A 27854-nucleotide genomic window follows, 5' to 3' on the forward strand; every position below is an offset into this window, starting at 1 on the left:
CAGGGATCGGCACCTATGGCTCCTGCATTGGCAGGCGAAATCTTTACCACTAAGCCACCTGGGAAACCCCTTAGTTTCCTGACTAGGGATCAAACCCACGTCCGCTGCCTTGGAAGGCGGATTCTTAACCACTGGACCACCAGGAAAGTCCCAGCCTGACATTTAGATCAGTGTTTCCCAAAAGATTTTCCTCAGAATAAAAGTCCCTGTGGTCCTCTATGAAAGGGTTATATTGTCAAATGAATTTGAGAGAAACACTGGGTTAAACTGGTTTCTTTAGGTCCTCTCCTGCTAATGAATACAATGGTTCTCTAGTGGTACATGGCATTTAGCAAAATTACTGTCCCCAAACCCTTTCCACAGAGCATCTCTGGGGGTTACTATACACACTATGACTTGGGTGTGATCACAAGCAACAGTAAACAAACAATCTCATCTCCTGCCTCACGGGCTGTGAAGAGTTTATCTAAGCTAGCTACCAGTGTTGGCCAAGTACAGTGGGTGGGTTGCCGTACTGGAAACGAGGAACTTCATTCACGTACTCACTCCCCTTGCACTGTCGCTGAAGTTCATATTGTAACAATGGGGGGAAATATGGAGCTGTGCTTACGTGATGAAGACACTGAAATGTTAGTTTCTACCCTTTAGGTAGAATTTCCCATGCTTTAGATTTTAGAGGGAAAAGAGTTTCAATAGTGCCTCTGTTTTGTTTTGTTTTTAATTTTTTGAAGTGTAATTGATTTACAATGTTGTGTTGATTTCTGCTGTACAACAAAGTGATTCATTTATATATATATATATACTATATATATTCATTTATTTATATATATATACACACACCTTCTTTTTTGTGTTCTTTTCCTCTGTGGTTTATCACAGGGTATTGAATTTACTTCCGTGTGCTTTACAGTAAGACCTTGTTGTTCAGTCTCTGATTTTGAGGATCATTTGATGTTAATTATGAAATATTTTAAAAGATGTTTTTCATCTTGAATTAGGTTCAGTAAGCTTTTCTTTGGATAATCAATGGATAATCAATGGAAAAACCTTCTTGCCTAGTGACTCTACACTTAGCAAAATGTTTAGATATGCATCAGATCAGATCAGTCACTCAGACATGTCTGACTCTTTTCGACCCCATGAATTGAAGCACACCAGGCCTCCCTGTCCATCAGCAACTCCCGGAGTTCACAGAGACTCACGTCCATCGAGTCAATGATGCCATCCAGCCATCTCATCCTCTGTCGTCCCCTTCTCCTCTTGCCTCCAATCCCTCCCAGCATCAGAGTCTTTTCCAATGAGTCAACTCTTCGCATGAGGTGGCCAAAGTACTAGATATGCATAGGACTCCTGAAATCATCTGAGTTGGTAAAAATTTGGTGCTTACACAGATTGCTTCTAGATTAACAGAACTTCTTGAGTGTGTTTATCATACCATTCTGTCTAAAACTAAGCATTTAGGATCAAATTTTTTTTTAATTCTTTCTTCAACACGGCATTTAGATTGACATGCGTGCTCAGTTGTATCCAACTCCTTGCCACCCATGGACTGTATACCACACTGTATACCATGGAATTTTTCAGGCAAGAATACTGGAGTGGGTTGCCATTTCCTACTCCACTTAGATCAACAGTGTTGTTGCTTTTCTCATTTATTTTCTTATGAAATAAGAGATAACTGGCATTGGCTCTCTAATCTTTCAAAATGGAAGACCTCTGGGTTTATTCTGTTCCTCCAAATCTTTGCTTCTCTTTCTCCTCTTTTATATATTGTTTGTATACACTTAACTTGGAGAGTCTCTTCATCTTAAAGAAGATTGAAATAATATAAGTGTGGGTTGATTGTTTCATGTTGGGTTTTTCTAGGCTGTAGTTGTTGCATCATATTAATAATCCTCCTTTTTATGATGTCATATGGGAAGTAGAGGTAGATTCCAGGTTCCGGAGGCTCATTCTGTTTGTTACTTGTAGATCTCTAGCCTAAATTCACTTTCACTGAAATTGTCAAATTTTAAAGGGATAAAGGCTGCAGATTTTACTGGATTAACCAAAAAGTTCAGTCAGGTTTCCCCACACCATCTTACGGAAAAACCCAAATGAACTTTTTGGCCAACCCAGTACTTGCAGACTGACTGTTTTAACCACTGAAGGCATAAGGCTCCACAGTAAGCTACTATAGATTTTATCATTTATCAATTGTTTTTTCCCCTTCAAATTTCTGTCCCATACAGAGTGTAATTTAAAGCAGTTGCGCAGAGAATTCAACAAAGATAAATTATCCTAGAGAACTATACGAATAGCTCCCTGCCCTGGTACTCTGAGAAGAAGCAGATGACTACAAAGAATTGATATTGCTTTTTCCCCCATTTCCTCATTTTACGAAATATAAGAGTTTCTTTCTTCCATCAGTACTGGAGCACATCAAAAACACCCTCTGCCCAGTAAGTCTAGTGATACATACTAGAAAAATTCTTATGCCTGTTCATGTGGGTGCCTGAACAGATATAATCACAGTGGCAATGTTTATGGGCTCAAAAGGTGAAGCAACTTAAACTTCTTCAGTTTCAGATGGTGAAATAAGTTCTGCCACTTCAGTTCAGTCACTAAGTCATGTTCGACTCTTTGCAACCCCGTGGACTGCAGCACGCCAGGCCTCCCTGTACTTCACCAATTCCCGGAGCTTGCTCAAACTCATGTCCATCAAGTTGGTGATGCCATCCAACCATCTCATCCTCTGTCATCCCCTTCTCCTCTTGCCTTCAATCTTATCCATTTTCTGGGTCTTTTCCAATGAGTCAGTTCTTTGCACTAGGTGGCCAAAGTATTGAAGTCTTAGCTTCAACATCAGTCTTTACAATGAATATTCAGGACTGATTTCCTTTAGGATGGACTGGTTGGATCTCCTTGCAGTCCAAGGGATTCTCAAGAGTCTGCTTCAACACCCTAGTTCAAAAGCATCAATTCTCTGGCGCTCAGCTTTCTTTGTAGTCCAACTCTCACATCCATACATGACCACTGGAAAAACCATAGCTTTGACTAGACAGACCTTTGTTGGCAAAGTAAAGTCTCTGCTTTTCAATATGCTGTCTAGGTTGGTCATAGCTTTTCTTCAAAAGGAGCAAGAGTCTTTTGATTTCATGACTATAGTCACCCTCTGCAGTGATTTTGGAGACCAAAAAATAAAGTCTGTCACTGTTTCCCCATTTATTTGCCACAAAGTGATGGGACCAGATGCCATGATCTTAGTTTTCTGAATGTTGAGTTTTAAGCCAACTTTTTCACTCTCCTCTTTCACTTTCATCAAGAGGCTCTTTAGTTCCTCGCTTTCTGTCATAAAGGTGGTGTCATCCGCATGTCTGAGGTTATTGGTATTTCTCTTGGCAATCTTGGTTCCAGCTTGTGCTTCATTCAGCCCAGTGTTTCTCATGGTATACTCTGCATATAAGTTAAATAAGCAGGGTGACAGTATACAGGCTTGATGTGCTCCTTTCCCTATTTGGAACCAGTTTGTTATTCCATGTCCAGTTCTCACTGTTGCTTCCTGACATGCATACAGATTTCTCGAGTATTCTTCTGGTATTCCCATCTCTTTAAGAATTGTCCAGTTTGTTGTGGTCCACACAGTCAAAGGCTTTGGCATAGTCAATAAAGCAGAAATAGATATTTTTCTGGAGTTCTTTTGCTTTTTCTGTGATACAGTGGATGTTGGCAATTTGATCTCTGGTTCCTCTGCCTTTTTTAAAACCAGCTTGAACATCTGGAAGTTCACAGTTCATGTACTGTTGAAGCCTGGCTTGGAGAATTTTGAGCATTACATTGCTAGCATGTGCTGCTACTGCTACTGCTAAGTCACTTCAGTCGTGTCTGACTCTGTGCGACCCCATAGACGGCAGCCCACCAGGCTCCCCCGTCCCTGGGATTCTCCAGGCAAAAACACTGGAGTGGGTTGCCGTGAGATGAGTGTAATTGTGCAGTAGTTTGAGCATTCTTTGGCATTGCCTTTCTTTGGGATTGGACTGAAAACTGACCTTTTCCAGTCCTGTGGCCACTGCTGAGTTTTCCAAATTTGCTGGCATATTGAGTGCAGCACTTTCACAGCATCATCTTTTAGGATTTGAAATGGCTTAACTGGAATTCCATCACCTCCACTAGCTTCGTTGGTAGTGATGCTTCCTAAGGCCCACTTGACTTCACATTCCAGTATGTCTGGCTCTAGGTTGGTGATCACACCATCGCGATTATCTGGATCGTGAAGAGCTTTTTTGTATAGTTCTTCTGTGTAGTCTTGCCACCTCTTAATATCTTCTGCTTCTGTTAGGTCCATACCATTTCTGTCCTTTATTGTGCCTATCTTTGCGTGAAATGTTCCCTTGGTATCTCTAATTTTCTTGAAGAGATCTCTAGACTTTCCCATTCTATTGTTTTCCTCTATTTCTTTGCATTGATCGCTGAGAAAGGCTTTCTTATCTCTCCTTGCTATTCTTTGGAACTCTGTATTCAAATGGGTATATCTTTGCTTTCCTCCTTTGCTTTTCACTTCCTTTCTATTCACAGCTATTTGTAAGGCCTCCTAAGACAACCATTTTGCCTTTTTACATTTCTTTTCCTTGGGGATGATCTTGATCCCTGCCTCTTGTACAATGTCACAAACCTCCATCCATAGTTCTTCAGACACTCTATCAGATCTAATCCCTTGAATCTATTTGTCGCTTCCACTGTATAATCGTAAGGGATTTAATTTAGGTCATACCTGAATGGTCTAGTGGTTTTCCCTACTTTCTTCAATTTAAGTCTGAATTTGGCACTTAGATCCATGTAATGGTAGGCGGTACTCAAAAAGAATGAGGTGTTTTCTGTATGTACCAACTGGAAGATTTCCAAAACATATTCACAAATGAGAGGAGGAAAAAAAGAATTGTGGAATAATGTGAGCTAAATGAGCCCATTTGTGGTTTTAAAAACTGTATTTATATAGTGTGGGAGTGTGTGGGAAAGGAGCAGAGAGAGACGGCAGAAAGAGAGAAGGACGTTACCAAAGAAAGGCAGTGGTGAGAGGTGATGAGCTGGGTGTTTGGAAGGAGGGACGATGAAAAATAAGTTTGTTTTCTATTTCTTAAATTATTTACTGTTAAAATGCTTCATCTATTTCCATAAATTAAAAAAAAAGCATGCATGTGTGCACATGCGGAAAATAAAAAGAGAATGTTCAAGCTATTTTTAACAAATTGATCCAGCCCAGGCATTCACTAAGCAAGAACAAGCCCTTCCAAGATGCCAGTTTTAATTCTTCTATGTCAAAGAAGCATAGGATTCCTTGGCTTAGCACAAATCCGAATGTATAGGGAAACTGAAGAAATTAATTGGAGGTGATGGGGAACTGGCTTTTAGTAAACATGGCATAGACTGCAGTAACTGGCTCAAAAAAGTTTACAAAAGCGATTAAAGCTGCTGTCCTTCCGTGCCCAGAGCTGGTCTCTGGGCTTTCATGGAATTGACTGTTGAGAGTCTTTCTTTCACCAGATTTCCTATTTATAAATCTTTCACTCAATTGTAAACAGACTTCCAAGCAATAGAATGGAACATAAAGCTGTGGAAAATAATAACCTTAGTTTTTTACCTTTGTTTACAAACCAGTGCAATGATAGGTATGTTTTTAAATGTAGGTTTTCTTATTATTCCGATATGGTGAAGCCAACAGATCAAGAGACGATTGCCATTGAAAAGAGTTTGTTTATTTTTGCTTTTATTTCCAATATTCTGGGAGGTGGGTTATAGAGGATCCTGCTGTGATGTATGTCGAAGAGTGTTTTGCCTATGTTCTCCTCTAGGAGTTTTATAGTTTCTGGTCTTACGTTTAGATCTTTAATCCATTTTGAGTTTATTTTTGTGTATGGTGTTAGAAAGTGCTCTAGTTCCATTCTTTTACAAGTGGTTGACCAGTTTTCCCAGCACCACTTGTTAAAGAGATTGTCTTTAATCCATTGTATATTCTTGCCTCCTTTGTCAAAGATAAGGTGTCCATATGTGCATGCATTTATCTCTAGGCTTTCTATTTTGTTCCATTGATCTATATTTCTGTCTTTGTGCCAGTACCATACTGTCTTGATGACTGTGGCTTTGTAGTAGAGCCTGAAGTCAGGTAGGTTGATTCCTCCAGTTCCATTCTTCTTTCTCAAGATAGCTTTGGCTATTCGAGGTTTTTTGTATTATACAGAGTGAAGTAAGCCAGAAAGAAAAACACCAATACGGTATACTAACACATATATATGGAATTTAGAAAGACGGTAACAATAACCCTGTATACGAGACAGCAAAAGAGACACTGATGTATAGAACAGTCTTTTGGACTCTGTGGGAGAGGGAGAGGGTGGGATGATTTGGGAGAATGGCATTGAAATACGTATAATATCATATATGGAATGAGTCGCCAGTCCAGGTTCGATGCACAATACTGGATGCTTGGGGCTGGTGCGCTGGGATGACACACAGGGATGGTATGGGGAGGGAGGATGGAGGTGGGTTCAGGATGGGGAACACATGTATACCTGTGGCGGATTCATTTCGATATTTGGCAAAACCAATACAATAGTGTAAAGTTTAAAAATAAAAAAAAAGAAAAGTTTGTTATCCTCACAGCTTGCAAGGGAAAGGGCGTGCCAGGCCATGGAGGGCCAAAGCGGGTTATTCAGGAGACAGAAAGAATGGGAGGAAAACGTGGGCAAGAGCCTTTTTCGTGGTTTCCACAAGAAGCAATGGGCAGGACAGGATAAATGGGCTTACCTAGCTGGTTTGAATCGTTGTAGTGGACTCTGGGGCTTAAGGAGTGTCTCCGGTTGTCTGGTACCTAGCCCTGTGGTGATTAGGGCAGAGAAAGAGTGGCCTATTTTCTGTAAGAACTCTGTGAAGGAGGTGGTTGAGGGTGGGGCTCTGGATTGGTCAGTTTGCACAGGAAAGGCAGGCTCCCTGCAAGGGGCCAACTCTAGGATCAGCGTGGCCCCAAGACATCAACAGATCAAAGAAATGGAAAATAAAAAGATGTGATCAATAGATGTTGATAAAGATGCAAGGATAACTATGCACTTCAAGGTTTCCTGGATGACTTTTACATTAATATTTTGTTTAATGACAAGCTTAGAGAGCCTTCCTTAGATGGGCTAACCTTTTAATATGTTTTTGGGAGCTGTATTGGGTACAGTAACTGAGAAGTCCTTCTCTCACTCATTTCAGGCAAGAAACAGGGGATATGTGAAGCTTTTTAAAAGGTGTTTGGATCTACTCTTCTCGTTCTTTGTTGGTCTATAAAAGCCAATCAGTCATTTCCCCCCTTTTCCTCTTTAGGCTGTTTCATATGTTGGTGTGGAATTTTAGACTGGATGTCGCTGCTTTAGCATTTGCACATTTTTTTGTTTATGCAACTTTATTTGGTGTTTCAGTTGCCACAGGACTATGTTGAAAGCCTTTTACAGTGTTTTGCATTTACTGCATTACTGCAGCCCAGAAATTGGATTCTTTTCTGAAGACCCAAGGAACTGTATTGTTGCCACCTAGGGCGATGGCCCCCCACTCCATACTCCTGCCTGGAGAATCCCAGGGACGGGGGAGCCTGGTGGGCTGCAGTCCATGGGGTTGCTAAGAGTCGGACACGACTGAGCGACTTCCCTTTCACTTTTCACTTTCATGCATTGGAGAAGGAAATGGCAACCCACTCCAGTGTTCTTGCCTGGAGAATCCCAGGGACGGGGGAGCCTGTGGGCTGCCGTCTATGGGGTCACACAGAGTCGGACACGACTGAAGTGACTTAGCAGAAGCAGCAGCATCAGCAACCTGTATTTTCATTTTGATGGGGGAAGTCAGCTTCCTGCTTTTTCTTTTTGGTTCTTTTGTGTTAGAGGTTAAAATAATTGGTTTTAGAAATTCACCTTTATGTGCCCGTGCTCATGCTCACTTGCTCAGTCATATCTGACTCTTTGTAACACTGGGAACTGTAGTCCACCAGGCTCCTCTGTCCGTGAGATTTTCTGGCAGGAATACTGGAGTGGATTGCCATTTCCTCCTCCAGGGAATCTTCCCAACCCAGGGATCACACCCGCATCTCCTGTGTTCCAGGCAGAATCTTTACCACTGAGCCACTGGGGAAGCCCGTTCACCTTTATATCTTTAGATATCTTCGCCATATATCTTTAGACATATGCTGTATATCTAATCTTTGTATTTTAATGCTGCCCTCTTGTTCACTGTGGCCTAAAGTTTAATCATCATCTGCTTAGATTTACTATTTTTGTTTTTAACTGATGTTTTTGCTCTTGTGGTCGCTATTTTTTTTCATTTCTTAACAACTCCATGTTTATCTTCAGCGTTCTTGTGTATCTGCCTTCATCTTCTGCTCAGGCTTCTGCAATCATCCAGTAACTGGCCTCCGTCCAGTCCATCCTCCAGGCTGAAGCGGACATTGGTCTGTCAAATAACTCAAACCCGATCGGTTTCTTCACATTTCCCTTAGAAGAACGTGGTCAGGAAAGCCCTGCGTGGCCCAGCGCCCCCTGCCCCTCTGACTGCATCTCAAACCATCATCCTCCAAACTGGTGTTGGCTGTGCAGTCACACCGGCTTCCTCTCTGCTTGTCCACGGCACCCTGATCCCCCCAGCTTGCTCTGTCTGGAGTGTTTTCCACTTCCTCCCCGACTGCCCTAAGCTAAGATAACATACATTCAGCTTCCAGACCCAACTCGGGGGTCTCTTCCTCAGAAAACCCTCCACTTATTCGCCAGTTGTTGCTGTTGTTCAGGCACTTAGTCATGTCCGACTCTTTTGCAGCCCCATGGACTGTAACCCGCCAGGCTCTTCTGTCCATGGGATTTCCTAGGCAAGAATACTGGAGTGGGTTGCCATTTTCTTCTCCAGGGGATCTTCTCAACTCAGGATTGAACCCGAGTCTCCTGCATTGGCAGGCGGGTTCTTTACCGCTGAGCCACCAGGGAAGCCCCAACTCCCCCATGGAGGAGGTTATTTAGCATCTGCTCTGATGGAAGCATGTCTTCTTTTGAGGCCCATCTCAATTTGCAATCATGGATGAGGTGGCATCTCCTTTGATGACTGAATCGCACCTTAGCCTGTGATCTCTGGGAGGGAGGGGCTCTGCTTACCATTATCCCCAGCCCCTGATGGAGTCCCTTACGCTGTGGGCAGCTGGTCCTCAGTTGTTGACTGAGTGTGGAGAGACAGCTGAAGTCCAGATAACAGCGGTTGGCCTGAGAGCATCCATATTCTGCTGGTGCTGGAGCTCTCGGACCTCTGTGTCCAGGGCTCTGCCCGCCTGCCTGCAGAACCTTCCTTTCCGTCTGTGGCTCTGGTTCACCCACTTTACTCCAGGGTTTTGAAAAGCCCCTGGGAAACTTGTTTTGTTGAAGGGAAATCTGTTCATTTACATGGTTCAGGCCAGGGTAACACTTCTTTATTCATCCAGAAGGTGGCTAATAAACTTTTACCTTGAAACCCCCACTTCATCTTGCCTATTCAGTCTTTCCTACTGTGCTGCTGAGCAAATGTTTTTTAAAATCAGGCAGAACTTTCTGACCTAATGGCACACACTTCTCTTCCCCTTCCCCGGGTATCCCCTTTCTGCACGAGAGCACTTTCTGCCCTCTTCCCACCATATCTTGTCCTTTGGTTCAGGACATAAAACTCCTTCACCTCCCAAAGCGAACACTGCTCAATAGTTTCCCCACGCACCTCTAACCCTTGTCCTTCCATACAGACTTCCTGCCCTCACTTCTGGGGGCTGTAGGTTTATATACATCCATCTTCTTATTAATATGTTCTCAGTAAGCTATCTGCCAGAGCTAACATTTATTTTTCCTTCTCATACCACTGAATTCATTGTAATCTAAGGGAGGGTGTTAGAATACATCTCTAAAATAATAAGTTTCAAAATGGATAATCAGGGATTTTCAGTCCTGATATGCTTGAGAATAACCCAGAGGGCTTTTTACTGTCATACAGTTGTCGGGTCCCAGGCTGGACCTCTTAAATGGCGGCAGGGGAGGCATCAGTGTCTTTCCAGACCTGCAGAGTGACTTGGTGAAGATCGGACAGCTAGTGGGTAACAGAGTTCAATCACAATTCTTGTTTCCTTGCTTTCTTTCTAGTTCTTACTCATATAATTTTTTTGCATTAAATTCAATTGAGACTTGTGTGTGTTTAATTATCTGTACCTAAATTTATCTGCATGAAATTGTTTTCATATTTTATAAATGATGTTTCCACCGCCCCCCCACCCACCGCTCCCGGATGACTGTGTAACCAAAGCATGCAAAGAATCTCAAACTGACCAAAGGGACCACAACCACTTCTCACCTCCTCCTCTCAGTGCTTCCTGGATGTCAGCGCTGGAAGAGCTTTGTTTCCTCTACGGGCTCCGCCAATCCCCCCTGCCCCCCACCCCGTCCTGCCTGGAGCCACCGGCCTGCCCTGTGTGCTGCGCCCCCCTTCCCCACTCGCGGGCTCTGTTCCCACTTGACTTGCCCTCCATCACACCACTGATCCAAGGAAATGCTTCCTCTTCCCTCCTCCAGCCCCTACCTGCCTGAGCAGCTGGCTCAGGTGAGAGGCTGGGTCCTTGTAGAGGGACGTTTGGGAACTGAACCATTCCTTCGTTCCTCACTGGGAGCCGAGAGAGATGGGTGGGTGTCCTACGGAGGTCTCCCCCCACCCCCTCAGTCTCTCCTCAGGAACCTGGGTACCAATCCAGGGACCTTTAGAAGAGATGTTTTCATACCATTTTTTAATAGTTGAGAAGTGACTAAATCTTCAATAAGACAATAAGACATGATCTGTATGAACTAGGTAATTCAAAGAGGAATCCCTTTTGAGGAATCCCTTTCTGAGGAAAGGTCACACTCTAGAAGATGCTATGTGATGCAGAAGTTAAGCCAAGGATGAAGTTAGCATTTCTGGCTTCGAATCCTAGATCCTCTTCCCAGTGTGGTTCTGAGAGGTGGTTGAGCTGCCCTGCGGTACAGTTTCCTCAACCATATATCACAATTAAATAAAGTGAAAATGCCTACACCATAGGTAATTTGATTGTCTTGAAGATGAAATGAAATAAGCAGGTTAAGATGCCGATCATAGTAGCTGTTCACTGGTGTCATTAGCTGACATTAGTCAAGTATGATTTACAGACGCTTTCCATACGTTATATTTTAGCACATCTTAAAATATGCTTTTTTTTTTTTAAATCGTCTTTGTTACCGACTCACACCTGCTTCTCTGTGTTTTGCTTGCAGCCCTGGAAAGGAAAATATCCATGAGGCAAAGCAGAGAGGAGCTGATAAAACGAGGGGTCTTGAAGGAAATCTATGATAAAGGTAAGGGGACCACTCCCGGCTCCACGGGCCAGAAAGAAGCCATGCTTGGAATCTGTGTGTGTGTGTTTCCCAGAGTAGGATTTCGTTCTCTGCATTGCTTTGTCAGAGTCTGAATGTGTAGAAGTCCAGACACTTCTGGAGAGATCAGAGAATGGAGCTGACAGCGCTGAAGTGATTGGTGTTGTCGTGAAGGTGAACCCTCCCTTTTTCTCAGCTTTGCAATCAAACCACGGGATGCTAAGAAAAGTGATGGGGCCCCAGGAATGGTGTCAGTACTGGGGGTGAGCCTGTTGGTGTCTGAACACACACAGCTGGGGTAAATTTAATTGCTTCAGTTCTTTCAGGCACCAGGGATTCCCAAGACAAATGTTAAAAATCCACAAGCGTCTAGAATATCCTGAAGAGCTTTTTTTGGGCAGTCCATCTCCCAGCATTAGGAGAATCAAAGTGGAGAAAATGATAAAATATAAATGCACACGTAAGAGATTTCAAACGATAATATTTACAATGATTACAAATGCTCTGTGAATGCGTCCACAAGCGTTCGCCAGTGATTTATCACGTGTCTTTTGCTGGTTGAACTACTGCCTTTAGAGACAAAGGTACACAGTGGTTTACATAGCATATTTACTAGTCATCACCAGCCCCCCGCCAACCCTTCTCCTCCCTCTCCACCCTTCCCCTCATCACCCTTCACTTAAAGCTTTACGAGAAACGTTGTTTAGTCTCTGTGCTGTGTGCTTAGTCGCTCAGTCGTGTCTGACTCTTTGCGACTGCATGGACTGATGCCCACCAGGTCCCTCTGTGGGATTTCCTAGGCAAGAATACTGGAGTAGGTTGCTGTTTCCTTCTCCTGGGTATCCTCCCCACCCAGGAATCAAACCTGCATCTCCCGCATTGGCAAGTAGATTCTTTACCTCTGAGCCACCAGGGAAGTCCTTTAGGAGAAATGACAAACTCTTATTCCAGCTTTGTTACGGTCGTCCATACTCTTCAGGTCTTACTGTTTGACGCCAGCGTTGTTTGTTGGGCCACATTATTAAATCACACGCTCTCCTTTAAAGATCCACCCTAATCATCACAGCGATCTTGTAATTCTTACAGTTCACACATTTTCGTAGGTCTTCTGCGTGCTGAGTTGGTGTCCTGACACCAAAAGGCAGGTGTGTTTCTAACCTGGGTGTTTTTCTCTGATTCTGCTGTCCTCAGTGAGTTGGTCCTTATTCCTCTGGTACAACTCACCTCATTCACCCCTGTCATGGAGCATCCTGACGGCGCTTGTAAAGTATTTTTAGAACACTTTGCCACTCTGAAATGCTGCAAGTCGTAAGGGCCTTGTATGTAATAATAAGATCTCCTAGGCAACAATTAGAGTGAAAAATCTGTGTCAATTTAGAGTGTTCTAAAACTAATGAAATAAAACCCCGTCTATTTTTAACACATTTTAAAGTTCAGTCTTTATTATTAGCTAAATCTAAGGGTTTTTAAAAGTGAATCTGAATTAGTAAAGTTTATTGAATAAAACTAAGTTGTCATATATCATGAATATATTGGAAAGGCCTCTGGAATATTTTCATTCAGGCAAACCAGGAGTTCAAGTGTACCCTATCAACAATCATACCCACACCCCCAAACACACACATGATCTTCCCACATATATTTTACTAAATACACAAGAAATCTGCACCACCGCTCACTGGTAGGGTGTGAAGTTGTATTATTTCATGTTTCCTGGATTAGTTGGTGCCTCAGATGGTAAAGAATCTGCCTGCAGTGCAGAAGACCCAGGTTCAATCCCTGGGTCAGGACAATCCCCTGGCATAGGAAGTGGCAACCCACTCTAGTATATTTGCCTGGATAATTCCATGGACAGAGAAGCCTGACAGGCTACCATCCATGGGGTAGCAAAGAGTTGGACTTGACTGAGTGACTAATTCTTCATTAATTATCATAGCCTTCTGGCACCTCCTGGATGAGCCATGCTAGCCTTCTACTTCTGAGCAAGCCATGCCAAGAGATAGTTTCTTTGGCTGATTAGGCTCTCCAGAGAAAAAGAATCCATAACTTTGTCACTTTTATCCTATGTCTTACTTTGTTATTGTTCAGTCGCTCAGTCATGTCCAACTCTTTGCAACCCTATGGACTGCAGCACTCCAGCCTTCCCTGTCCTTCACTATCTCCAGGAGTTTGCTCAAACTCATGTCCGTAGAGTCGGTGATGCTATCTAACCATCTCATCCTCTGTCACCCTCTTGTTTTGCCCTCAGTCTTTCCCAACATCAGGGTCTTTTCCAATGAGTTGGCTCTTTGCATCAGGTGGCCAAAGTATTGGAGCTTCAGCATCAGTCTTTGCAATGAATATTCAGGGTTGATTTCCTTTAGGATTGATTGGTTTGATCTCCTTGCAGTCCAAGGGACTCTCAAGAGTCTTCTCCAATAGCACAATTTGAAAACATCAAATCTTCAGTGCACAGCCTTCTTTAAGGTCCCCCAAACCCACCCTTTTGTTGATCTTAACTTTCCCTCTTTCATCTCAAACTCCTTTCTCCACATTCCCTCCCCAGTGAAGATGAGAAGTGTCTGACTACAGGTCTGGTATTCCACAGTCAGCATCCAAGGGCTAATACTGTCAGCAATAAAGCCTGTTCAATCCAGTTCAGTGATCCTTCCCTCCGTTGTTCCTGCAACCTTTATGTCTCTCCCTAGAAGACTTCAGGAATCCTCTAAAGGAGAGAATACATTTTATTATAGTCTTTATAATTTCCATTATGCTTAATAACTGCTGCTGCTGCTGCTAAGTCGCTTCAGTCGTGTCCGACTCTGTGCGACCCCATAGACAGCAGGCCACCAGGCTCCCCCGTCCCTGGGATTCTCCAGGCAAGAACACTGGAGTAGTTTGCCATTTCCTTCTCCAGTGCATGAAAGTGAAAAGTGAAAGTGAAGTCGCTCAGTCATGTCCAACTCTCAGCAACCCCATGGACTGCAGCCTACCAGGCTCCTCCATCCATGGGATTTTCCAAGCAAGAGTACTGGAGTGGGTTGCCATTGCCTTCTCCTGCTTAATAACTGAGTTAGGGTAAATATTGCCTGAATAACTTCCTGACTTAATCAAGGAAACCATAGGCCATTAGAGAAGACCCTGATGCTGGGAAAGATGTAAGGCGGGAGGAGAAGGGGACGACAGAGGATGAGATGGTTGGATGGCATCACTGACTCAAAGGACATGAGTCTGAGTGAACTCCAGGAGTTGGTGATGGACATGGAGGCCTGGCATGCTGCAGTCCATGGGGTCGCAAAGAGTCGGACACAACTGAGCGACTGAACTGAACTGAGACCATTAGAGCAAAAGGCCCACTTTATAGAGGAAGAAATGGGGGGTGCATTGAGTCTGGGGGCTGCCAGCCCACACTAGGAGCTGCCCCAGAATTAGGAGCTGAGGCCTGTTTGAGGTCATCTCATGGCACACGTTCAGTCACTGGCTGTGGAGAAAAGGGCCGGTCTGGCCCCCATCTGTCATCACAACTTCCGGTTTCATTTTTGTCTTTGCGCTTATCAGTGTCTGCTTTTTTCCGTTCGGTGGTTGACTGGCCTTCCTCACTGGCACGTAAACTCCAGGAGAACATGGACCTCATAGGCTTGCTGCCAGACCTCCCGAGCCTCAGATAGAGAAGCTTGAGACAGGCTTACTCACCAGAATACTTACTGTTTGGACAATGCGAAGGAGAGAAGTAAAATTGCCAAGTAAATTGTATTTACTGTAGATTTTTCTGATAAAAGTGTTATTTTTCTTTTTTTTTTGTCACTGTAGATATTAATCACATGACCTTTTATTGTGTTTCATCAGCTGTTAGGAATGTGAGTCCTGAAATCATTGCTTGGATTCAGTTCTAGTTCCACTTCCCAAGAGCTGTGCAACTTTAGTCAACTTGCTGAACGTCTCTGGTGCTTCTGTCTCTGTATTTGAAAGTGTGGATGATAATATAATGTGGATGACATGAGATCACATATCTGCATTAGATTGTCAAAGCTGCCATAACAAAATAACCAGAGGCTGGGTAACTTACACAAGAGAAATGCGTTTCCCCATGGTTTTGGAGGCTGGAAGTCCAGGATCCAGGTGCCAGCAGGGCTGGTTTCTGGTGTGCCCGACTGTCAGCTTGCAGATGGCTGCCAGCTCCCTGTGACCTCACGTGGTCTTTCTTCTGTGCGTGCACAGTCCTGGCGTGCCTTCCTCTTTTCACAAGAAAATCAGTCCTGTTGGACCAAGGCCCATTCTTCGGACCTCATTTAACCTCATTACTTCCTTAAAAGCCTCATCTCCAAATACAGTCCCATTGGATGTTTGGGCTTCACATGTAAATGTGGACCGTCGGCGGGGACGGATGCAGTTCCATCTGTAACAACGTGCAGAGTGCACTGGCGGCTGTCATTCCATAAATCCTTGAGAAATTGTTAACCTCTATTGGTAATAATCTCATCGTCATCACCCTTTGTATTTTTTGATACCCTTGACATGCCTCTTCCTAGCTCAGGCCCCCTTCAGTGTTACGAAGGGACATCGTTGTCCCCTTTTATGTTCAGGAATCTTCAGCCCCCTTCACGACTGTCTTACCATGTGGGTAGCCGAGAACCCAGGCCCTCGATGTCTGATTCATTGCCTTCTCATCCTTCCCCTTTCGTCCTCTTAGCCTCTAAACACGTCGTTTGCTTGTCATCAGCCTTCCCTTTCCTACAGCATCACTCAGCGGCTGTGTCTGAGAGCCTAGGGAGTAGGACAGACAAACTTTGATTGCCACAACCTGAGTGAACAGCAAGGGGCCAAGAGCCTCTCATCCTTTTCCAAGTTGTTCGTTTCAGAGATTAATTTCATAGATGTTCAGCCGTCCTTCCTCGTCGCCTGGCTGGTCAGTCCTCATTTGGCACTGCCTCCTGTGTTAGCACCTGGGTCTGGTCATCTGGCAGCAAAGCGCTGTCCACCAGAGATTCAGTCCCCTACAGCTGCCCAGTGGTTTGAAGTGACTGCCAGCACGTCTGCCAGGGCCGGCCTGGGTTCACGCTGCAGTTACATTGTTTTGGATATGATATTGGATGGCAACCCACTCCAGTATTCTTGCCTGGAGAATCCCAGGGACAGGGGAGCCTGGTGGGCTGCTGTCTATGGGGTCGCACAGAGTCGGACACGACTGAAGCGACTTAGCAGCAGCAGCAGCAGCATTGCTAATGCGGAAAGCGGTTTGTCTTTAGTAGCTGAGCTTGTCTCTTCCAACTCTTTGTTATTGATTTTGCTTAATAACACCTTACTTGTCTATAGAAAGTGTAAAGATAAACTGTGAGAAGTGCACCTGTTTGGGCAGAGGGAACTCAGAATTACTGAGGTTTTGTTATGGCTTCCCTGGTGGCTCAGATGGTTAAGAATCCGCCTGCAATGCAGAAGACCCAGGTCTATCCCTGGATCAGGAAGATCTCCTGGAAAAGGGAATAGCAGTCCAGTCCAGTATTCTTGCCTGGAGAATTCCATGGATAGAGGAGCCTAGCAGGGGGTCCATGAGGTCACAAAGAATTGAACACAACTGAGCAACTAACACTTTGGATTATTCTGACAGTTCTCCTAGAAATTCCTTATCTTATTCTTTCTTGGTTTAGTCGCTAAATCGTGTCTGACTATTGCGACCCCATGGACTGCAGCCCACCAGGCTCCTCTGTCCATAGGATTTTCCAGGCAAGAATACTGGAGTGTTCTTTTTATACTGCATATATAATACTGGAGTATATTTTTCTTAGCAGGTTAAAATCCCAAGTAAAAGTAAATAAAGTAAATGTCCCTCAGTCGTGTCCGACTCTTTGCGACCCCATGGACTGTAGCCTCCGTCCATGGGATTTTCCAGGCAAGAATACTGGAGTGGGTTGCCATTTCCTTCTCCAGGAGATCTTCCCAACCCAGGGATCAAACCCAGGTCTCCCGCGTTGTAGGCAGATGCTTTACCGTCTGAGCCGCTGGGGAAGTCTAAAATTCCAAACTGGTCACTAAATTTAAGTCAGACAAAATGAGAGCTTGGATTGAAGAGCAGAGATTTTCTCAATATCTGTAGAAACTAGCTCAGGAATCCTTCATTTAATGGAATGCAGGTGTGACGAGCAGGAGCTACTGGATGGCTCATATTTTTTATTGGTTTCCCTATCGAATCATGGAAGTATAGAGTTCAGAAGAAAGTTTAGATAAAACTTTAAAAATCAAAAAAATGTTTGATCTCTGGATTTATCAAGGCCATATAAAAAATGCAGCAAACTTTGAAAACTATGAAGAAAATTTTAAACCGTTTAATCATGATGGAGTAGGAACATAAAATGTTAAATGCCTTTTCCTCCATTTCCCACATTTCTCACAATATGGATATAGCAATTTTGTGAAAAGCACAACGTAAACATTGCAGTGAACCATCATCAATCTGAGGAATAAAAATGTGAAACCAACTAATGATGGAAAATAACCTGTCATTTTGTAGACAGCTTATTTTTAACTATTCACCAATTTCGTAATCTATTTTTTTTTTTTTGAATGAGAACTTAAGGGTTCTCCTAGACTCTTAGAATGTTCATTCATTCAAAAAATTGGTACTGACTCCCCATCCTGAGCCAGGTGGTCAGGTATCAAGCTATAGTGATAACCAAAAGAGTAAAACCCTCACCCTCAGTTTACATTCTTCCAAAGGAGTCAGGAGATAATTAAATAAGCATATGATAAAGACTCTGATTCTGGGAGGGATTGGGGGCAGGAGGAGAAGGGGACGACAGAGGATAAGATGGCTGGATGGCATCACCGACTCAATGGACGTGAGTCTGGGTGAACTCTGGGAGTTGGCGATGGACAGGGAGGCCTGGTGTGCTGCGATTCATGGGGTCGCAAAGAGTCAGACACGACTGAGTGACTGAACTGAACTGATGATATACTGTCAAGGAGTGATGAATACTATGAAGGCAAACAAAGCAGTAGTGTAAGGAGATAAACTCAGGGTGGGGCATGATTTTATATAAACGCAATCATGGAGGCCCTCTGGAGGAGGTGATGTTTTACACAGAGACCTAAATGCCGTGAAACAGGCGCATTGGTCCTACTACTAACTCTAAACGACGTGTAACCGAATTCTTGAGCCCTTAAGTTGTCTTGGTATGTTCATTAAAGCCTCTGGGCTGCATTTGCTTCTCTCTGTAAATCCAAACATGTCATCCCCTACTCAGAGAAGTTCCAGGTTTCTCTAGCAGCCTCCCAAACCCTCTGTGATCTGCCCTCCAGCCCCTAAGTTTGCTTCAGTTCCTGGGGTACCTCCTTATAACTTCCTCTTGTGACATCTCGCCTGCTTCCAGCCCCTGGCACTGGCATTGGCTGCGCTGTCTTCCCAGCACTCTCTTCCCCGAGACATCCATCCACGTGGTTCACTGCTCTTTTAATTCTTGGCTCAGATGCCACCTTCTCAACGAACCTTCCTTGGAAGCTCTGGATTTTAAATTGTCGCCTCCTCCCATAGGTCCATAGTCCCCTGACCTTGCGCCACTGTGTTCTTTCTTTCTTTCTCTCTTTTTTTCCTTCTGTCTATTATCACCTGCAGTCTATAAATTACATATATATTGTGTTAGCCTTTTCCTCATCGGTCTCTCCACACTGAAATGTGAGCTCCACCAGGCAGGACAGGATCTCTGTCTGATTTGTTCATGGACCTTATAGGCATCCTGCTGCCCGCAGCAGTGCTGGGACGTAGTCAATGCTCGGTACATGTTTGCTGAAAAGAACAACAAATGCCAGCTTGAGACTGTCTGCATATATATGTGACTTGGTCTGTTCACCTGTGTTGGCAAAATCCAGAGCCCTAGAGGTCTGATCCCCCTTGTTATTCATTGGAAGGACTGATGTTGAAGCTGAAACTCCAATACCTTGGCCACCTAATGCGAAGAACTGACTCATTTGAAAAGGCCCTGATGCTGGGAAAGATGGAAGGAGGGAGGAGAAGGGGACGACAGAGAATGAGATGGTTGGATGGTATCACTAATTCGGTGGACCTGAGTTTGGGTAAACTCCAGGAGTTGGTGATGGACAGGGAGCCCTGGAGTACTGCAGTCCATGGGGTTGCAAAGAGTTGGACACAACTGAACTGATGATACATGAAACTTTATTGCCAATTATTTAAATAGGAAACACTATCTTGGGTGTATATTCATGTATAGAAAGAAAGTGTTAGTCTCTCAGTCGTGTCTGATTATCTGATTCTTTGTGACCGTGGGATTCTCTAGGCAAGAATACTGGTTTGGGTTGCCATGCCCTCCTCCAGGGGATCTTCCCCACCCAGGGATCCAACTGAAGTCTCCTGCATTGCAGGCTGATTCTTTATCATCTGAGCTACCAAGGAAGCTCCTATATTCATATATATGGATGCCAAACACTCTACATACAAATAGTGCCTTCTAAATGTTACGGAGAAGAATATCCTGAAAACAGTGAGCTGTTTGGCCATTAGTGAAATAGCGCTGATTTTTCTCAGACTTAGCAAGGATCTCATGAGGTCACCTGGCCTGGCCTCTGTTGTTTTTCTAATGTGGAAATGAAGCAGCTGTGGCCCAGTGAGGTTACAGCCTTGCCTAAGGGCTCACAGCCAGTGAATGTAGACTCTGAAAAACTCTACTAAGACCTTCTGTCCTTCGTTTGGAATTTATGTTGTTGTTGTTATTTAGTCACTAAGTCATGTCCAACTCTTTGCAACCCGATGGACTATAGCCCACCAGGCTCCACTGTCTCTGGGATTTCCCAAGCAAGAATTCTGGAATGGATCACCATTTCCTTCTCCAGGAGACCTTCCCAACCCCAGAGATCGAACCTGCATCTCCTGCATTGGCAGGCGGATTCTTTACCACTGAGCCTCTTGGGAAGCACTTGGAATTTATAGGAACACACACAAAACTGTAATATATTACCTATTGGTTATCAGAGGATACTGATAAATACTGCTCCTAGTGGTTATTGCAGATGATCTCTACAAATAAGCATGCTGCTGTATATAAAGAACATTCAGGATAACAGTGGCAAATGTTCTGTATTTTTCAACCCTGGGTTTTGCGATGAAACCTCAGTTCTATCACAGTCCTGTCACATGCTTCGTAATGGGTGAGTGTGTTTCACTCACGCAATCAGTGAGTTTGTATCACTGATCAGGAGGGGAGGAGAGGGAAAGAAGACCCTCTCTCTCCACGAAATGACATACTCTTATCCCCGTATATTACATGCATCCAGTCCCCAAACAGGAGCAGGGAGCTGGGATGTGCGGCTGTGTGCAAGGATGGAGTTGAGGCCGATGCAGTCAGTCCCTGGTCACTAGGCGACCGCTCGCTACAGTCACACCAAGACCTGGGGGAGGAGATACATAATCCCACCAGCGCAGAAAGAAGGTTGGGATGCGGTGTAGAGGGAGTAGTGACCATGTGCCAATGAGAGTCTTCCCTTTCCCCTGTGTGCTGGGAATTAGCGATAACATTTCACGGCACATAATAAAGTGCATTGAGGTGCTTTTTTTCCCTTCATCGAGTTGGAGCAACATTTTGGAAGGTGTTATTTTTAATTATCAACACAAACAGAACCTCCTTGAAATGGATGACTCTTTTATGCGGAGTCTATATTCTTCCCCCAACTCTCAGACAATCATGACAAAAAAGCCTGGTATTTAAATGAAAAGGTCGTCGTCTTTTAAAAATAAAAATAACAATTCTCTCCTGTATCAGAGGAGACGGATTCGTCAGTTTGCGCCGTTTAAGTCTTGTTGTCTCTCTGGCGTCCCAGGTGCATAGACTTATAAAGCCGTGAGGTTTATGGGAAGAAGTGCTTTTCACAGCCTTTCCGAGGCACTGGTATTTTGTCAATTTTTAGCTGTTTCTGATGTCTCACCTAAAAATGGCATCTTCTGGAAGCTGTGATTTGGAGTAACTGTGTGAAAATGAAAAGAATGTTTACTTTGGCCTCAGTGACATAAAATCATTTATGTAGCACCTTGGCACCTAATGCAGTGGATAGCCCCAGTGGGGTAAATGGAAAGCAGATTAAATGGTCAAGAATGAAGAGAAATTGTGCTCTAGATTCTCCTTCAGATATCACTGTTCTTTCGGGAAATCACTATCCCAAGTGAAAAAAAATTAATAAAGTAGTTTTTATTATAGCTGTGAGCAGACGTTCCCCAGCAAGTGGATTCATCTCTTGTGTGTTTGTTGAATGAATGCTTGTTATGTTGAAGGCATCATTCTGGGTGTCATGAATACCAGGAGGGGCAAGTGAGCTCCCCTAACTAATAGAACTTATAGTCCCAGAATGAGTTCAGGTGCTTGATGGATGCAACGAGGAAAGTACAAGATGTTTCGGGGGTGGGGTGTCTTGGACGCATTATCCAGGCCTGGAGACTCAGGGATAGCATCTTGGAAGGCATGGTGTCTTCGAGGAAACCTGAAGGATGGTGAGGATTGTCATGGAGAAGGTGGGATGGGTTGGGGGAATGTTCTAAGTAGAGGGACCCACACATGGGGAGGCACAGGTTGGGGATAATGCAAGAGAGAGCATGTCTGTATGATCGGGAGAGTCGGGGCAGAGCTTACAGGCAGGAAAATGATGTTAGCTGTTTGTTCTCTGTCCCAAGAGCAGTGAGGAGTTCTGGAAGGGTTTTCTGCATGATCAGATATGCAGCCTCATCACTGTGCCTACAGGGGAGAAGGACTTGGAGGGAGACCAAGGCATGAGTCAGGGAGTCCAGCTAGTGGACTGTCGCTGGGATTTGGATGATGTGATGGCAGGTGGGCAGGAATGAGGGTGGTAAGAATGCGAGAGAGGGGAGGAGAGGCTGGAGAATTACAGGAGATGGAGTCAGGAGGGCCCGTGACAGCTTAGCTTTGGGCAGTGAAGGCACGGCCAACACTCAGCACTCTGGCTTGGAGGCTTGGTGGACAGGGATGAAGGGCAGGTGCCTGTCTGCTAAGCTGGGAGTGGAAGAGAAGCAAGTATAGAGAAGGGAATATCACGATGGTTTGACCACACTGAGTGTGAGATATCCAGATGTCTAAGCAGAGTGCTCACTGTACAGATTTGAAACTCAAGAGGGAGAGCTGGGTTGGAGATGGCAGGTTAGGAATTGTCCATGGATACATGGTCATGAAGACATGTGGATTGATGGTATTTCTCCGAGAAGATGTAGCATGAGAAAGTAAGCGTCCCTGATAGAAAACCCCTCGGTACTGCAGCACTGAGCGATCTGGAAGTTAAAACAAAATGATCTGGGAATAAGAAAGCACTCAAGAACTCAGAAGTGGACAGGAACATAGGAAGTAAGCCAGAAATGTGTAGCATTATGGCAGCCAAGAGACAGTGGTTCAGATCAGGGAGAAAAATGATTCCAAAGCATCAATTACAGACACATCACATAAGGCATGTCCTTTTGATTATTTTTACGCTATTAATTGTAGGCTCTTTAGCTCCCTGTGAAACCAGTGTGCAGTCATCAGGGTGTAAGTTAACATGGCTCTTAAGAACTAATGGTTCTTAAACCATAAGTTTCTTAAGGTTTCAGAAAACAAAAAACTTAATTCAAGGAGGCTAAACTAGTAAGAAAATTTAGGCCAAAGATCTTCCTGTGTTTTATCCTCTAAACTATCCCACATGCCTTTTGAGCAATGCTTGGCGTTTGTCAGTGCTCATTGACTATTTATTGCATAAATGAGTGAGTGAGTGAATGAATGAATTCCACATCATAAAATCCAGTGGTGGAGCAGCACCAGGACTTGTTAGTTCAATAACTCAACAACCTGGCAAAAGGAAGCCATCCTCAGGCTCTCAGCCCTCATGCTAACAAGGTGGCTGCAGCAGGTCCAGCATTACATGCAGGCGCAACGTCCAGAGGGGAGGGACAAGCCTGTTTCCCTTCTTGGTGTTGCTTTCTAAGAGCAAGAAAACCTTGCCCCAGAGGTTCTCCAGAATTCCTCTCATTTCTCATGGACCAGAATTCTTAAGAGATAACTACTCACCTTTTCCCCTAATTTTGACAGATGTTTCCGGCTGCTACCTAGTATAAGTTATCCTTGGAAGACCCACCACAATACCGCCCTTCCAACTGCCTATCTTAGACCCCACCAATGAAGCCAGGGCAGGGCACAGTACCCTGGGCATGACGAGCATCCCTGCCCACTTTTGATGCCTGATCATGTCTCAGCCGCTGACCTGCACTTGTAATGAGGAGACAAGTCAAACTCTGGAAGGTAACAGCTAATAGAAGGGACGCTAGTCACACTTAGAAAAGCTTTCCTGACTTCATACATTTGCCTAGGATTCATGTAGAGTTAGGTCGGTGGAGCACTGAAGCCTTAGGTGAAAGTGTTAGTCGCATCTGACTCTTTGCCACCCTATGGACTGTAGCCCACCAGGCAATTCATAGAATTCTTCAGGCAACAGTACTCAAGTGGGCAGCCATTCCCTTCTCTAGGGGATCTTCCCGACCCAGGGATCAAACCTGGGTCTCCTGCGTTGCAGGTGTATTGAAGCCTTAAACCCCACACAAATATCTGTAAAACAACCACATTCTCCTCGGATCCCTAAGTGCTGGTCCCAGCTCCCTCGTCTTCTGTCTGTAGAAGGTACAGGGCAGCTTCTTATCTCCCTAGACTCTGCTTTCTGCTTCAGTGAACCCCCAGGATCCTAGTTGGCTCCAGCCAGCAAAGCCATGCTTGCCTTCCATCCTCTCTCATCGCTCCCAGCCTCCAGCCTGCTCGCTTGAAGACAGTCTGTTACCAAGCAGCTGGTCCTCCTGGAGGCTCTGGGAACCCCCCCTGGATGTGTACTCTTCAATTCCATTCTGCCCTTGCTTGTCCTCCCAGAGGGTTGCTGGAGGATCAGGGGACGTAATCCAGTTTGGGCTTTACGGCCTTTTCTGCCCAGAGAAAGCGCTCAGTAAATGTCAGCAAGGGTCTCCACCAGACATGTGACCTGGACTTCTCTGCTCTTCTTTGATGCCTGTCTCCCTTTCCCGGTTCCCCTTCACCCAAGTCTAGACTGTCTGCTTCCACCCAGAAGAGCTGAGATTCTATCAGGAGGCTTTAGGACTCCTCCACAGGCCACGCCCACTTCTGGAGCTGTGTCTTGCTGCTGTCTGGGTCCCACCATCCACACGTGCCCCAGAGATATCTTTCTTCCCTGTGCCTCTTCCTTCCTACCACTGCAGCTTCTTTAAAGCAAATATCCACTGAACTGACCATTTGTTGTGATATGGACCAGGTTAGCAAAGCCATCTGTCTGAATCTCCCAGTTCCAGTAATGGGTTCATTTTTGCATATTCATTAGGCTTCCCTGGTGGCTCAGATGGTAAAGCATTTGCCTACAATGCGGGAGACCAGGGTTCGATCCCTGGGTCGGGAAGATCCTCTGGAGAAGGAAATGGCAACCCACTCCAGTACGCTTGCCTGGAAAATCCCGTGGACGGAGGAGCCTGGTAGGCTACAGTCTATGGGGTCGCAAAGAGTCGAACACAACTGAGCGACTTCACTTCACTCCACTAGGCCCGTTATTGTGAGTTTTAAGTCTATTTCGAGCGGGGCTGTCCAGTAGAATTTTCAGCGATAACAGGAACGTTCCATCATCTTTGCCAGCCAACATTGCAGCCATCAGCCACGTGTGGTCATCAAGCACCTCCGATGTGGTTAGGCTGACCGAGGAACTGCGTTTTAGGTTTTATTTAGTTTTAACTAACTTAAACCATAACCATATGTTGGAGAGCAGCTCAGCTAGAGAAACAGAACTGCTTAAATTTTGCAATGACAAGTCCCTATGACTTTCCTTCTCTAGCCATTAAAGATTTTTTTAAAAATCTTGGATTCTCTATTAACTGTGAAGGGCCCACCACACAACGATATATGATTCTGTGAGAGTTCCACTCTTGTGTAATAGCATAGGAGAGAAACTGTGTCATCCCATTCATTTTATATTCAGTCTCTGCCCCAGTTGCATTTTTGATATCAGAATGCCTAGGAATAGCAAGATGGTAAATCCTCTTTCTGCTGCAGACCTTGGAGTCAAGAGTCATTATCTGGAAATAGTGGTCAGAACCATCGTACCTCATCAGGATAGATGATGTAAAGAACCGATGGGCTCGGGTATAAAGACTGCTGAGGAGGCATAACTGTACCCAGGCAGATGAAAGAAACACCTCTGGGAGACAGACACCACGGTTTGATACGAGGAGGTGTTTGCGATGAGGAAGCCACCAAGAAGCCATGTGAGCTGTGGTTTGCTGACTGTGCGGTCCAGTAAAAGGCAGAAAACGCTGATAAATCCATCAGGGAACAGCAACAGGGAAGTGCAACTGAAACAAGCTACGTGCTTGTTTTAGTCAACGCCACTTTTGTGATAGGAAGTCACTGCAACTCACACACTGCAGGGTTTTCGGCAAAGTCCTCTGTACAAGACAGGAAATATTAAATCCAGAGCAATAGCAGCTATTTTTTTAAAAAGTAAGGTGATTCTCCAAGCAGGAAAACATGTACCATTCCATTCTGTGTTTAAAGTCATCCAGTCTCAGTATCACGGAATCAGTTAGATTCTGAGATTGAAATCCATCTTGCTTAGGTTTCAAGCTATTAGGGTCGAAAGGATTCTGTGAGTTACCGAGATGCCTGTGTCAGATGCAAAGAAACCTCATGCCTCTTGCACATTTGTTCTTCCATATAAACTAGTCTGAATAATCCAGAGACTTCTGGCCGCAGATAGACACGAAAGATAAACTAGAAGAATCTCTGACATGTGGATTCCAAAAATATAGGTTTAGTGATCCTATAAAGTCCTGCGATGTCCGCTCACAATTCTGGTGGCATATAGATACTTTTAGACACACGATCACCCACTGACAATGACTTTTCTTCACTGGAAAAGAAAATGTACCAGACATGAGAGAGAGAGACACACACACACAGTGTAGTTTTAGTTTTTGTGAATAAGACTCTCAGTTTGTCTTTTTCAATGCCCGAGATTCAAAAACATTAGGTATTGTGAGTAAATCTGCAGTGTTAATAGAAATGTATTGCTTTCAATATATGTTTAAAATTCTACACGATGATATCTGTAGCACCATTTAGTTTAATGACTTCAACTCCTTGAATTCAAGCAAACCCTAATGACCATGGAGCCATTTCCAGCTTAGATTGAGAGCTTTTCATCTTTCAGTGAAATCCTTAGAGCTGCGGTTGCTGGCACATCACTTGGCTGACAATGAGAGCAGCCACTGGCTTTGAGGACAGCGATTTAGAAGATTACTGGGATTAATAGAAGCTTTTCAAAGCTGTCTATATTGTTGTGGAAATGACACCTATGTGGGTTACTAAACAGTGGCAAGGCAATGGCACCCCACTCCACTCCTCTTGCCTGGAAAATCCCATGGACGGAGGAGCCTGGTGGGTCCTCCGTGGGTCCATGGAGTCGCGAAAAGTCGGACACGACTAGCGACTTCACTTTCACTTTTCACTGCCGTGCATTGGAGGAAATGGCAACCCACTCCAGTGTTCTTGCCTGGAGAATCCCAGGGACGGGGGAGCCTGGTGGGCTGCCGTCTATGGGGTCGCGCAGAGTCGGACAAGACTGAAGCGACTTAGCAGCAGCAGCAGCAGCAAGCTCTACTCATATCATACCAAGCTCACTTTAGCACTTTGCAGCGTGCCTGCGTATTTCCTCTCGAGGGCATGGTAAGCAACCCGTGCCTCTCGTTCTCCGTTCCTGCTTTTGCACTTGACGTTGCTTCAAGCACACGGTTAGGGGTCAGCGTCACCCTCAGGGTCATTTCACTTGCATTTCTTTCGTTCCCAGCCAGGCTGTGCATTTCACAAGGAGCACCTGGAACTGAATTTTTATTTATTTGTACAAATACTCCGCATACTTGGAATAGCCATTCTTTTATAGCTATGTGTGGTTCATATTTCCCCATCATGTTGGTTTTTCTCCCTTATACTGGTTGTACAGTGTTTTATTTTGCAAATTAAAAACCTAAAAGTTTATGAGTAAGTTAATACATTTCTGGCTTCCTTCTTATGCACCCTAAATAAATAAATATGTCTGTGAGTATGTATATATGTCAATCACCCTAAAACCAGAGGGTATCTTAAAGCAAAACAAACAACAACAACAAAATTTTTTTAATATTGTCGCATAGGTGACCTCTGGTTATAGGTAGATGTCATTCCTAAATAAACTATATTAGAACAAAAATATATATTTTTAAAACATCTTTCAAGCCAACTCTCTGGAACACAGCTTTTATATATTGGGTTAGCCACAGAGTTCATCCCAGTTTCTCGTACCATCTTATGGGAAAACCCAAATGAACTTTTTGACCAACCAGTAGATTGTACTCTTAGAACATTAAGAAAAATTTTATGCAAGACAAGAGGTGACTCTCCATCTGTTCCGAACATATATCTACTCCCTTCCTTCGCCTCT

The 27854-nt window shown here is 44.4% G+C and overlaps 1 protein-coding gene across 18 annotated transcripts in view; it reads left to right on the plus strand.

The window, feature by feature from the left end:
- The window catches only part of PHACTR1 (phosphatase and actin regulator 1), a 518881-nt gene that overhangs the window by 411985 nt on the left and 79042 nt on the right, over nucleotides 1-27854 (plus strand). For all 18 annotated transcript variants that reach the window (XM_025265809.3, XM_044927143.2, XM_044927147.2 and 15 more), the window contains one exon: nucleotides 11283-11363. In XM_025265809.3, the coding sequence (XP_025121594.1) occupies nucleotides 11283-11363 (81 nt within the window). The remainder of the gene's footprint in view (nucleotides 1-11282; nucleotides 11364-27854) is intronic.

The sequence above is a fragment of the Bubalus bubalis genome, chromosome 2 (genome assembly GCF_019923935.1).
Source record: "Bubalus bubalis isolate 160015118507 breed Murrah chromosome 2, NDDB_SH_1, whole genome shotgun sequence".
In the NCBI taxonomy this organism is placed as follows: Eukaryota; Metazoa; Chordata; class Mammalia; order Artiodactyla; family Bovidae; genus Bubalus; species Bubalus bubalis.